The sequence below is a fragment of the Oryctolagus cuniculus genome, chromosome 12, assembly GCF_051225735.1.
Source record: "Oryctolagus cuniculus isolate XC-2025 breed Fujian yellow rabbit chromosome 12, ASM5122573v1, whole genome shotgun sequence".
In the NCBI taxonomy this organism is placed as follows: Eukaryota; Metazoa; Chordata; class Mammalia; order Lagomorpha; family Leporidae; genus Oryctolagus; species Oryctolagus cuniculus.
Window position 1 is genome coordinate 101,893,936 of NC_142878.1, and position 14,011 is coordinate 101,907,946.

At 48.1% G+C, this 14,011-nt stretch overlaps 1 protein-coding gene across 2 annotated transcripts in view; it reads right to left on the reverse strand.

The window, feature by feature from the left end:
• The window catches only part of BNC1 (basonuclin zinc finger protein 1), a 34,844-nt gene that overhangs the window by 4,844 nt on the left and 15,989 nt on the right, over positions 1-14,011 (reverse strand). For both annotated transcript variants that reach the window (XM_089310785.1, XM_070054574.2), the window contains exons 2-4: positions 9,936-10,035; positions 8,709-8,944; positions 3,660-5,521 (exon numbers count right to left, since the gene is read on the reverse strand). In XM_089310785.1, the coding sequence (XP_089166911.1) occupies positions 3,660-5,521; positions 8,709-8,855 (2,009 nt within the window). In that variant the 5' untranslated portion in view covers positions 8,856-8,944; positions 9,936-10,035. The remainder of the gene's footprint in view (positions 1-3,659; positions 5,522-8,708; positions 8,945-9,935; positions 10,036-14,011) is intronic.

Genomic DNA, 14,011 nt, shown 5'->3' on the forward strand with positions numbered 1-14,011 from the left:
GAAGGGGCTGGTACGTGTCAGCAGAAAACCAGACACAAGATTGACATACAAGTTCCAGTGCACAGAAGTAGTTAAAAAAAAAAAAGTCAGACAAACACAGTTCCTGGAGCCTTGTACTGCAACAAAAGAAATCGCTAGGCCTCCTGGCCAACTCCAGAGTATTCCATGGATACCAAGAGCTAACTGTGGGCTCCTCTACCTCCTCTCAAGCTGACAGGGTTAGATATTCACTAGTTACGCTATTTCCTGTGGTACTGTGTCCCCTAAAACTCTCTGGACCACGCACTGGGCTTTCTGCTCCCAGGGTTTTGCTAATCCTGTGCCCACTGCCCATGTCTTTCTATTTCTCCCCTTTGACCTCTACCACCCCCTCGGACCCCTGTCCCTTGGCTTCTTACAATTCTGATTAGTTGAGACTCGCAGTTCTCAAAGTGTGGTCTGAGTGTTTCCAGTAGTCCCTGGGATACTTTTAGGGGGTTTCCAAACAGAATTTCATGACACTAAGATATTATTTGTTTTTCCACTTTCATTCTCTCATGAGTGTACGGTGGAGTTTTCTAGAGGCTGCCGGGTGTGATACTGCAATAGACTGAATGCAGAAGCAGACAGGACAGCTTGGCTGGTTTCTGCTAAGCCAGACTTTACAGAGCTTTGCAAAAATGTTCTCATCCCACTCAATTTTTACTCTAGCAAATGGAGTTATTGCTCATAAAAATGTTTAATTAGACTAGAATACCTTTATTATTATTAAGTGATACAGTATTTCTTTAGTTTTTAAATTTCTAATATGGAAAACATTGATAGCTATAACCCAAGCAGAGAAAAGCTCTCAGAGTCTGTCATGTTTGCAAAGGGGTTGGCTGTGAGACCGCGAGGTCTGAGAACTTCATCTCCACCCTTCTTCCAGGAGGCCCACACCTAACTCCTCAAGGAGTCTGCACCCCCTCTGCCCAGAGCAGTCTACACCTCCCCTGTGTCTCATAAGACGCATAAAATTTACTCTTCGACTCTTCTATCCTCTTACATTTTTTTTTTTTTTTCTGGGCACGATCAGAGAATTATGCTCCTGCAGACCAGCTCTTCTCAACGACAGCTCTGCCCAAAGGTCTGCGCGCTGTGCTGCGGGCTTCTGTTTCCTGGTCCATCTCCCCTACCACACTGGAGGCTTTTGTGGGCAGGCACCGTGTCCCCGGCACCTCGCACAGAAAGTCCCTCCTAAATAATTGTGGGCACAATCCCAACACCTGCATGATGGGCCCTGTCACTTCTGCTGGTGGCGGCAGTGGAGTGGACGTGAGTTGCCCTTATAGCAACATACTTTAACCTTGGACTCAGAGAAATGGTGGTGGGCCTGGGCCTGTCTCCAAAATCCTATTCTAAATGGTGTCATTTTGTTCTTTTACAATTTTTATTTGAGACGTAGAGTGAAAGAGAGAAGAGAAGATGGGGCAAAGAGAGAGAGGACAAGCAAAACAGTGAGTGCTCCTACCTCCTCTTTCATTCCTCAAATGTCGGCACCAGCCAAGAGCCAGGAGCTGGGAACTCAATCCAGGTCTCCCACACGGGGTATCAGGAACCCAAACACCTGACCCATCACTGCTGCCTTCCATGTCTGCATTTAGCAGGAAGCTGGAGGCAGAGCCAGAAATGGAGATCAAACCCAGTACTTTGACATGGGATGCAGGTGTCCTAACTGGGGTCTTCCCTCTAGGCTAAGTGCCTGTCCTTAAAATGGCATCACTCTCATCAGATCTAGGCACATGCATTCCAAGCTGCAGACTACTGGAATTTGGAGCTTTAATTTAGCATGAAAGACCATTTCCTGTTGTGGTAGTGGTAGGGAGCTACAATATCTACAAATGAGTCAGAACATTAGAAAATATTAGATGATTAAATAAATATCCAATGAAAGAGTATCTTGTACATGCCTCCTAATTGAGCAGATACTGTGGGCTAGAACAGTATCCTAACTGTCAAGGATAATCTGATAGGACTCCCTCTTGTTCGTAACAACAGCTTATTCATGAACAAACAGGAGGGCTGGTTCACTAATTAGGGTACCCCAGGGATTTGGTTTAACATCCTAGCAACAGAAACTGGAATTTTAATATCTCCTGTACTCTATCCTCTCTGCTAAAGACAATGAGAGTGTTCTTATGAGCCCTCTCCAGGAATGTGTGTGGGAGTCTGTACATTTTCACCCTCATAACAAGCGAGGCATTACAGTTTGGATTCAGGTAGTGGTGGTGTTGCGCGGCTGCAAGTCAAGCTTGCTCCAGCGAATGCGCGTTTTGCTGTTCTGTGGCCCACTCGACAGTCGTCAGACGGCTGGCTCTTTCCTTAAGCCTTCTGGGGTCATCTTTTGCTGTGTGTGCTGTCTAGACTTTCATAGCTGGGGAGGAGGGTGACCTGAGGAGTGCCCAGTGACTCCAGTTCTCGAAGAAAAGCACAAGCTGATGGCAAGGCCAGTGTAGTCCCCAGAGTGAAGAGACATGTTCTGCAGGTGGGCTCTCTGTAAAGATTGACGTGTGTGTGTGTGTGCGTGTGTGTGAGAGAGAGAGAGAGAGAGAGAGAGGGAGGGAGGGAGGGAGGGAGGGAGGGAGAAACCCAGCACGTTTCAGTCGTACCTCACAGCCCCTGAAACAACCTGCCAGTTGACTCTATTCTTCAATATCTTAATATTTTGGAAAAATCTTCAATCAGGTAGTTATTTTTCCTTTCAAATGCAGCTAGGAAGCAGAGGAAATTCTTCCTTCCAAGGACTATTATGAAATGGAAATCAGACAAGTTTTGGGAAACGGTGGTGGTAATTTACAACATCCCCTCCTTCCTCCTCTCTGAGTTATCTTCTACCCCAGCTGCCAACCTGAGGTCTGGTTCACAGTTTGTTGTTCCACCACCTCAGGGCCAGATGTGTTGCTGAATTCAGGATTTCTCACACTTCAAAAAGGCAGAATGACCCATACGCTGAAATATCACGTTAATGTTCCTATAACAAATCCATTAATATTCTGAGCTGAATAATGGACATATGTAAAAACCCACTCAAAGGGAGATTGAAACAAAAACAAAAAACAAAAACGGGGCCAGCTCTGTGGCGTAGTAGGCTAAGCCTCTGCCTGTGACACCGGCATTCCATACAGGCGCTGGTCTGTATCCTGGCTGCTCCACTTCCCTACAGCTCTCTACTGTGGCCTGGAAAAGCAGTGGAAGATGGCCCAAGTCCTTGGGCCCCCACACCTGCGTGGTTTCAGATCAGCTCAGTTCCAGCCATTGTGGCCATTTCGGGAGTGAACCAGTGGATGGAAGACCTTTCTGTTTCTCTGTCTCTTAAATAAATAAAATCTTAAAAAAAAAAAATACAAATAGCTTCCCATCATTTCAGGTCAGGTTTTGCAGTCAAATGAATTTATGTTTTTCCAGTTGAAAATCTATGAAAGTGGAAATATGAAAATCCACCAAACAGCCTTTTTCAACCCAGGGCAGCAAAATCACTGTCACAGGGATGCAAGCCCCTGGGCCTTCTCCCAGATCTGCTGAAGCAGAAATCCTGGGGTGGGGCCCAGAGGCCTGTGTCCCAACCACCCTCCGGGCGATTCTGACGGGGGCTGGAATGTAAGAGCGACTGAGCGAGGAGCGACTGCCAGCAGACGCCTTACCGGTCTCTGCTCCTGCGGGAAGGGAAGGTGGCCTTACAGCCCTCCACCGTGCACGCGTGCGCCTCTTTGGAGTGCATGTTCTTGTGGTGCATTTTCACGCTGCACGCGTTTTTGAAGGTCTTCTTGCAGATGTCACACTGGAAGCGATTGTCTTCCTTCTGCCTTGCTAACGCGTGCTGATGACCCAAGTGGTCCAGTTCTTTGGAATCTTCAAGACAAGGGAAAGGCAGGCCCCTGCTGGACAGAGCGCTGAAGAGGCCTCCGGCTAGCAAGTGCTGCTGCAGTCCCACATAGTCAGGAAAAGGAACCCGGGGCTCCAGCCCAGCTGCGAAGTGGTGCTCACGGCCGCCGTCCTTGACCTCCCTCGGCAACATGGTCAGCGCTAGCTTCTCCTCACCCTCCCTCTCCGAGGTGTGTGTGGCCTGCTCGGGGCTTCGGCTGATGGCTCCACTGCACTCCATCATGGATTCGAGATGGCAGGGCCTCTCGCCTTCGGGGAACGGTTTCCCTAAACTTCCTGCCTGCATTGGCTGCTCCTCAGGGGCCCTGTCCGACTGAGGACTGCAGGCCTCTGGCTCATCTTCGCTGACCACCTGCAGGGGCACGTCTTCGTCTGAGCTAAGGGTGCTCCTCTTCTCGTTGGCTATTTCCACAGCTTCCTTCTCTATTTTGATAGGCATGCTGGACTTCCGGGATTTTTTCTTGGGAAGAGCATCAAATGACATTTCGCTGGAAACCAGCTGCTGTGGGATTGAAGATGACAGCAGAGGGAGAGAAGGCAGCATCCCAGGCGTGTTGGCCAGCTCAGCGGGGGTGGCCGGGCTGCGGTAGAAAGGCAGGACCGGCTGGACAGTCTTAAGGTTGGGAAAGAGCACGCCGTTTTGCCCGATGCTTGGGAAGGCTGGCTGGCCTTTGGAATCCTCCCCTGAACCCATGTAGCCGGGGAGCGGCCTGCAGTCTGGAGATACCACGGTGAAAGCTGGGTGCTTGTAGTTCTCAGAGCTGGCCAGGCTCAGGCTGTTCCTGAGATCCTTGTCCCGGTTATTTCTGTTCATCGGCATGTGTAGTCGAGGGTTGGGGTTGGCGCTGTGGCGGTTCCGGCTCCTCAGGGAGCTGAACACCATGTTGCAGCCTTCGATGGTGCACTTGTGCTTGATCTTCAGGTGAACGGCGTTGTAGTGGATCTTGAGGGTGCCTTTGTCGTAGAAGGTCTTCTCGCACGCCGTGCAGAACACCCGGCCCTTCTTTGTGCCCAGGCTGTTCCTCTCGGGCTTCACTTTGGCTTCAGGGGATAGCTGTGTCCTCTCAAGCTTAGCGACGAGGCTGTAGGAGCTGGAGTCACTTAAATGGGCACAGTCTTCCTTTTTGGCAACATCGTCCGGACAGTTTAAGCACTGTTCCTTTTCGATCTGAAAGGGCGTGGAGCTGGAAGTCAAGAAGCTGCTGTTGGCAAATGGCCCGTGGATTTCCTGTTTGGGGTCCTGGCTTTGGTCCGGGGCCTGCTCCAGCATATACTGTTCAGGCAGCGACCCTATCAGGGCAGGAGGCAGAGGGTTGAAGAACTGGAAAGGCAGCATGAAGGTCATGTTGTTTATGAGGCTCTCAAACGGGTGCATACTGCTGGGGTTTCCCCGGTCCACAGCAGCGGGCAGGCTGGAGCTCCTGTGGCTGCAGCTCTCGATGAAAGCCCTGAGATCGGCGGTGGCGGGCGGCATGACAACCGACTGCTCCTCTTTCTCCTGAATCGCCATGAGCTCCACTATGGACTTGGTCTCTCCGAAACGAAGGAACTGCTGCAGGGTGGCCACCTCCTCCTCACTGGTCATGATGCTCCAGTGGTCCAGCACCTTTCCGGATGCGTCCTAAACCCAAACGAGAATTTAAATGTCTGAGAAGGGGAGGGAGCGAAGCGAACTATGGTTAACTTCTGAGAACTGTGCCTATGAAATACACGTGATCTGCTCTCTTTATATCAACAAAGCATGAGATCAATTTATCACTCCTTAGTTTTTTGCTCTAGCAAAGTAGCCATTTGGTTAGGACCATCACCAGACTCTAGGGTTCAGCTCTGAGCGTATCAGAGAAGATGCCGGGCCGGCAGTGTGGCATAGAGAGTAAAGCCAACACCTGCAGTGCTGGCATCCCATATGGGTGCTGGTTCGAGTCCCAGCTTATCCACTTCCGATCCAGCTCTCTGCTATGGCCTGGGAAAGCAGTAGAAGATGGCCCAAGTGCTTGGGCCCCTGCACCCGCATGACAGACCTGGAAGAATCTTCTGGCTCCTGGCTTTGGATCGGCGCAGCTCCAGCCTTTGTGGTCATTTGTAGAATGAACCAGCAGATGGAAGACCTCTCTCTCTCTCTCTCTCTGCCTCTTTGTAACTCTCTCAAATAAATAATTAAAAAAAAAAGATGTCCCCTCGACCCCTCCTAGATGAGAACAGGACTTAGGGAGTTCAGTCCTGCTTTCTCCACTCTGCCAGGCCAGAATCTCTGGGAGAAACATAAACTGCCTACATGTAGGCAGTCGTTGTATAGACAGTTTAGAAGAGAGAAGGAAAACTATATGACTCACACTAAAGCTAGGGAAATGGGGTGATTATTTTCACCTGATTTCAAATGAACTGGTTATCTGCATTAGGCATAATAATTTCTCCCACTAAACTTAAAGTATGTATCATTTGAACAATAGTATCATCTCTATCTAAAGAGTATAGATGGCGCAGTCAGGCCTAGATATGGATCAAGTATTCATTTACTGTGAGGTTAATGATCTTCCCAAGCAACTAACATCAGAAAACAAATGAACCTGTATTGATCTATTGCCCGCGTTCACAGAGCAGAGCTGTAATTACACTGGAGTGTTGGAGATCTTTCAAACTCTAGCAAGGCCTAACTTTTCCCAAAAATACAATAAATATTTTATCACAGAACATGTATTTGATGGCCTACTGAGATTTTTCACAGCGCATGTAAGAGTTTTGAAGATGATGAGGGATGTAACATCATCAATTTTTCATGCACTAGAGGTTCAAGGTAATTGATTCCATATTTTTAATCCTAACACTAGAAAGCAAGATTATTAGGATCATTAAATATTGATCTGTGTCATTATGTAAGATCATAATGCTACTCTCCATAAATGGCTGCCTCTAGCTGGCTGGGGGTCCTGCACAGAGGTGAACAAATGTGATTCCAGGGAAAGCATCCGGGCTCCATAGCTGCACGGAAGCGAGTCCAAATGATGGGTCTGCCACATACTAGTCAATGACTTTTTTTTTTTTTTTGACAGGCAGAGTTAGACAGTGAGAGAGAGAGAGAGAAAAAGGTCTTCCTTCCGTTGGTTCACCCCCCAAATGGCCGCTACAGCCGGTGCTGCGCCGCTCCAAAGCCAGGAGCCAGGTGCCTCTTCCTGGTCTCCCGTGGGGTGCAGGGCCCAAGCACTTGGGCCATCCTCCACTGCACTCCCTGGCCACAGCAGAGAGCTGGCCTGGAAGAGGGGCAACCAGGACAGAATCTGGCGCCCCGACCGGGACTAGAACCTGGGGTGCCGGTGCCACAAGGCGGAGGATTAGCCTAGTGAGCCGCGGTGCCAGCCCAGTCAATGACTTTTACTACATTTTGAAGCACTCTGAGCCTCTGACTTTTCAACTGGAACATGAGGATAACATACCCATCTCATAAGATTACTGGAAGAATACACGGTTGTTGCTAGTGTTTGTCTCAATGATACAGCCTACTTGAGTTAAGATGAAGTCTCCATCAATCTTGGAATCACGTTCATTCCTATTTCACTGAATTTTTTTTGCCAAGATTACTGACATTTTCTGTTGTCCTGGCATGATAAAAAAAATGTGGTGACTGTTTCTTATTTCACAGGAATGTTATAATTCCCTTCAGGAAATATATTAGTTTGCTTTTAAAAACACCTTGATGGCTTCTCTGGTTATGCAACATGTGGCCATATCATGACCTGGGACGAGGTTAACGACTGCAAAATAAAGACAGAAGAGATGAAGACCACAGAACATGGGCGAGCAGAGGAGGTGGCCCAAAGAGGACAGCGGGGAGAGGAGCAAGTGCATGAACACAGGAATAGTTCAAGAAATGGAGACCAGGATAGGCTAATCCTCCGCCTAGCGGCGCCGGCACACCGGGTTCTAGTCCCGGTCGGGGCGCCGGATTCTGTCCCGGTTGCCCCTCTTCCAGGCCAGCCCTCTGCTGTGGCCAGGGAGTGCAGTGGAGGATGGCCCAGGTGCTTGGGCCCTGCACCCCATGGGAGACCAGGAAAAGCACCTGGCTCCTGGCTCCTGCCATCGGATCAGCGCGGTGCGCCGGCCGCAGTGCGCCGGCCGTGGCGGCCATTGGAGGGTGAACCAACGGCAAAGGAAGACCTTTCTCTCTGTCTCTCTCTCTCTCTGTCCACTCTGCCTGTCAAAAAAATTAAAAAAGAAAAACAATAAAAAAATAAAAAAGAAATGGAGACCAGGAAGGAAGTCCAGCGTGGGATGGCGGAGAGCTGTAAAGAACAGGAGTGTGGGTCTGTAACCTAAGTTCCCCTTCTCACCTCCACGCTCTCAGTAAAGCCTGATAAAGACAGTGTCTTGTGTCAGGAGGTAGACTGGGGACAATAAACGAAATGGAGGCAGCACTGAAGATGGGCCAAATGGTTTTCTGTAGAAGAAGTAGCTTTGTAAAACCCATATCACAGAATGCAAGGGCACATCAAAAAGGTCACGGGCAGTGGAATGCAAACATCAGCTTAGTCTGGTACAAAACTGTTTCTGAAATTCACGTATGGATTTTGCCCAACAGAAGACCCCTCACATGGAATGCTCCCACACTGTGAAGTTTCAATGGATATTTTGGGGGAAAGCTCTGGATTCCCTTGAGAACACGAGGCAGGGGCTTAGGTTACTAGAAAAAAAAAACCAAAACATTAAAGGGAAGGATGGCCACCAGTGACCTTCAGGCAGCTGAGTGACACAGGTCAGATAGGCACAGATTTTAGGAGACAAAAGGCAGAATAGGGTCCACGGTTCCTGTGTACCTGCAGCACGTATCCGCGGATGTAATCCTGCAGGGTCCAGTCCAAGGCGTGCAGGATCTGGAGAACCTCATCCTGCTTCAACACGCTGAAGAGACGGTCCAGCAGGATTTTCAGGCGAACCGGAATGGCCTGGGTCCCATACAGCATGAGGCTGCTAATATCAAACACTACATTGGACTGAACAATCTCCACCTGGCTTGTTGGATACACGGGAGGGATCCTCAGCTTACTCAGGGCTGAAAAATCAATTGGAAGAAATACCATTTTTGAAAAGTTCTAATTTTAAGAGAAACATTGTACAGAAAGCACATTAGAGGTAATGCTCAGTTTTCGGTTCTATGGGGCGGGGGATGGATCATAAACACAGAGGTGTCGAAGGGCCCTAAACACTATCAGGCTTCACATTACTCATGGGAGCTTCTAAATCATAACTGGATGGGTCTGAGACTTTTTCCTTTTCCTGTGGCATCCCTAGGAGTGAAACATTCAGAAACAGGGAAGGAGCGAGGAAAAGGGGTGGACACAGAAGTGGCAGGTGCGTACCAAGGGGATGAGCAATTAGGAGCAGAGTCTGGGGGTGAAGAGCCTGGACGTGGGAATCAGACAGATCTGGGTTGGGTCCTCGTCTTTTGTGTTCTGACTGTGGGGACTGACAGATAAAACCTTTCCAGCTGCCAACGTGACAGGCACCAGCCGCATATGGTGACTTAAATTTGCATAGAAGAAGTTATTAAATAGAATTAGAAACTCAACTTTTCAGTCACACTAGCCATACTTCAAGTACCCAGAACCCATGGGTGGCTAGGGTAGGGTTGTCAGATTTGGGAAAGGAATACACAGGACCCCCCAGTTCAATCTGAATATAAATTTTAGATAAACAACAAACCCCTGGGATATACTTATACCTCAAATATTCATTGGGATATAATTAGGCCAAGCAGTATTCACAGTTTATCTGAGATTTGAATTTAGCTGAGCATTCTATATTTTATCTGGCAACCCTTGGCTAGAGGCCACCGTACTGGATAGCATGGAACACTTCCATCATTGTGGAATGATAGTGTCGAAGCACCAGTTTTTACACCTTTAGAATGGAGTCCATAGGACACTTATCCTACAGGTTTGTTAAGATCCAAAAAATATCATACAGAAGTCTCGTTAGCTGACAGTCTTAGATATGAAATCAGGTCCTGAGTAAGGTATTTAGAGGCAGGAAAATAAAATTACCATGGGCCACCCATCCATGCCTGCACTGCTCACACTGGCGGTGGTTTATTTTCCCAGGTTTGAAACTCTGGCAACTACAGTTCAGAGTACAGCCGATAGCCTGCAAAAGAGAGCACAGGTGCACGAGGCATGTGAGGGATGTGTGGAACACACGTTGCACTGACAAAGCATATTCCTCCGTCTGGCAGTGTTCACTGAGCTATGAATGCCCACCCTGAGCCAGGCCCAGAGGTGTGCAGCATGTGCACATCCGGCCCAGACAGTCGGTATTAAGAATGGGCTACACACAGCAAGAAAAGATTACAGGTTAGATGGTATCTCCTGCTCCATTACTAAGGGTACAGAAAAGGCTGAGTGGCACGTGTTTACCGCATCTCTATATTGATCAGAGCAGCAACCTTGAAAGGTGTACGGAGGCCATCCCAAACTGAGTGTAATTCACGTCTCGGATTCGTTATCCTCCTCACACACAGGTACTACAGTAGAGACTGAACTCTAGGCTTGGTAAATGTAACGGCTGAGAGTGCAAAGATGATTCCCTGCCTTTACTCACTGCACTGTGTGGCTGTTGGACGCACACACATGCTGGACGAGTCCTGCATTAATGCCCCAGCTGTGTGTTCTTTAATAGTTGATAATTTTCTTCAAGTCTCTATCTCTTTTTGAAGACCTCATGTTAAAAATCTGTGTGATGCTTTGTTCTTAACATCTAGAGCTTTGTTGGACATGCCCATCCCTGTTTTCTGTTTCAACTATAGATGAGTACTTCAAAAAGTTTGTGGAAAACTGGAATTAAAACTTAAGTACTTTGGCACACACACACAAAAAATGAAATCCCTGCATAGGAGGAGGCCTTCAAAAAGTTCCTGAAAATGCATATTATGAAAAAAACATGGATTTTCAAATTTATTTGCATAAATTTAATTTAGCTTTTCATTCTATTCTCCACTTTTTTGAAGAACCCTCGTATTTTAGTGCACCCCACACCAAACAAGGCACTAGAATATGCAGCTGGTGAGATTCTAAAATGGCACCACCACTTTGGAAAACAGTTTGGCTGTTCTTCAAAAAGCCAAATATCAAGTTGCTGTATGACCCAGAAATTCACTCCAGATACATACACAGAGCACTGAAAACATGCCCACAAAATTGTTCCTAGCAGCATTATCCATGGGCGCTCAGAAGTGGAAACAACCCTGACATCCGCCATATGATGAAACATAGCAGAATGTGCTAAACCTGTGGTACAGCCATAGAGTGGAATATTATTTGTTAATAAAAAGGAATGAAATACTGATAATGCCACGACGTGGAAACATTATGTTAAGTGAAGGGAGCTAAGTATAAAAAGTCACATACTATAGGGTTCCATTTAACATGCAATGTCAAGAAAAGGTCAGTCCATACAGGCAAAAAGATCAGCAGTCCTCAGAGGCCGTGGGAAGCAAGACACAGAAGCAATGTCACTGCTAATGGGAAGGGCTCGTGTTCTTTCTTCTTTCCGTCTTTTCTTAAAAACACAGCTTTATTGTGATGTAATTTGTGTATCACAGAATCCACCCAATTAAAGTAGGCAATTAAATTCTTTTTAGTGAAGCTGACATTCTGGCACAGTGGGTTAAGCCACCGCATATGATGCAGGTTAAAGTCCTGGCTGCTCCATTTCTGATCCAGCTCCCTGCTAATGCATCTGGGAAAGCAGTGGAAGACAGCCCAAGCGATTTGGCCTCTGCAACCTGTGTGGGAGACTTAACTGGAGTTCTGGGCTCCTGGCTTTAGCCTGACCCAGGCCCTGCTTATGCAGTCATTTGGGGAGTGAACCAGTGGATGAAAGATGTCTCTGTCTCTCCCTCAAACTCTGCCTTTTAAACAACAAAAAAATATTTTAATACATTTTTAGTATCTTCACTGAAGTGTGCAACCATTAGTCACAATCTAACTTTAAACATTCTCATTATCCCCTCAAAGACCCTCCTATACAAGTTTATAGTAGACATGTATCTTCATTTCTGTTGGATTTAATCCTACAAGCAGCACTGTTGGGTCATACAGTAATTCTTTTTTTTTTTTTTAAAGATTTAATTTATTTATTTGAAAGAGTTAGAGAGAGAGGTAGAGAGAGAGGTCTTCCATCTGCTGGTTCACTCCCCAGATGGCCACAATGGCCTGAGCTGTGCTGATCCAAAGCCAGGAGCCAGGAGCTTCTTCCAGGTCTCCCACGCAGGTGCAGGGGCCCAAGGACCTGGGCCATCTTCTACTGCTTTCCCAGGCCATAGCAGAAAGCTGGACTGGAAGAGGAGCAGCCGGGACTAGAACTGGCACCCATGTGGGATGCCGGTGCTTCAGGCCAGGGCTTTAACCCGCTGTGCCACAGCGCTGGCCCCAGGTCATACAGTAATTCTATGTTTAACTCAAGGAACTGTTAAACTGGAGCAGGTGCACCACTGTACATTCCTACTAGCAATGTACAAAGGTTCCAATTTTTCCACACCCTTGTCTACAGTGGTTTTTTTATTTTTTTATTTTTTGACAGGCAGAGTGGACAGTGAGAGAGACAGAGAGAAAGGTCTTCCTTTTGCCGTTGGTTCACCCTCCAATGGCCACCACGGCTGGCACGCTGTGGCCGGCGCACTGTGCTGATCCGATGGCAGGAGCCAGGTGCTTCTCCTGGTCTCCCATGGGGTGCAGGGCCCAAGCACTTGGGCCATCCTCCACTGCACTCCAGGGCCACAGCAGAGAGCTGGCCTGGAAGAGGGGCAACTGGGACAGAATCCGGCGCCCCTACTGGGACTAGAACCCGGTGTGCTGGCGCCGCAAGGCGGAGGATTAGCCTAGTGAGCCATGGCACCGGCCCTACAGTGGTTATTGTCCGTTTTTTGTTTTTTTATTATAGCCATCCTAATGGGTGTGAAGTAGTATCTCACTGTGGTTTCGCCTCGTACTTCCCTGACGGCTCATGGTGTTCAGCATTTTTTCATGTGCATATTGGCCATTTATATATCTTCTCTGGAGATGTAGCTACACAGATCCTTTGCCTGTTTGTTAATTGGGTTGTTTGCCTTTTTAGTATTAAGTTGTAAAAATTCTTTATATAGTCTGGCACAAGTCCATTATCAGATATATGATTTGCAAATATTTTCTCCCATCCTTGGATTACAGCTTCACTTCTTTTAAGAAAAAGATTTCTTTATTTATTTTTGAAAGGCCGAGTTAGAGTTAGAGAGATAGAGAGAGGGATGGGGGGGAGGGAGGAGGGGGAGGGGAAAGGGGAGGGAGAGGGAGAAGGGGAGGGAGAAGGAGAAGGGGAGGGAGAGGGGGAGGGGGAGGGGAAAGGGGAGGGAGAGGGAGAAGGGGAGGGAGAGGGGGAGGGGGAGGGGGAGGGGGAGGGGGAGGGGGAGGGAGAGGTGGAGGGAGAAGGGAGAGGGAGAGGGAGAGGGAGAGAGTCTTCCATCTGCTGGTTCACTCCCCAAGTGGCTGCAAGGGCTGGGGCTGGGACAGGCTGAAGCTAGAAGCCAAGGGCTTCATCCAGGTCTCCAACATGGGTGGAAGGGACCCAAGCACTTGGGCCATCTTCTGCTACTTCCCCAGGTGCATTGGCAGGGAGCTGGATCAGAAGCAGAACAGCTAAGACTTGAAAGACACCCATACAGAGAACAGCGGCACTGCAGGTGTCAGCTAACCCGCTATGCCACAGTGCCAGCCCCACATCCTCACTTTCTTAATGATGTCCTTTGAAGCAGAGAGTTTCTATTTTGACCAGGGTTTCTTTCTGAGGTGATGAAAGTGTTCTACAGTTGCACAATATTGATGGCTGTGTGTTGTATTTTAATAAAATGTTAAAAATTAGTGACCCGGGTTACATACAAGTTAAATTTTTTTTTTTGACAGGCAGAATTAGATAGTGAGAGAGAGACACAGAGACAGAGAGAAAGGTCTTCCTTTTTCCATTGGTTCACCCCCCAAGTGGCTGCTACGGCCAGCGCACTGCGCCGATTCGAAGCCAAGAGCCAGGTGCCTCCTCCTGGTCTCCCATGCGGGTGCAGGGCCCAAGGACTTGGGCCATCCTCCACTGCACT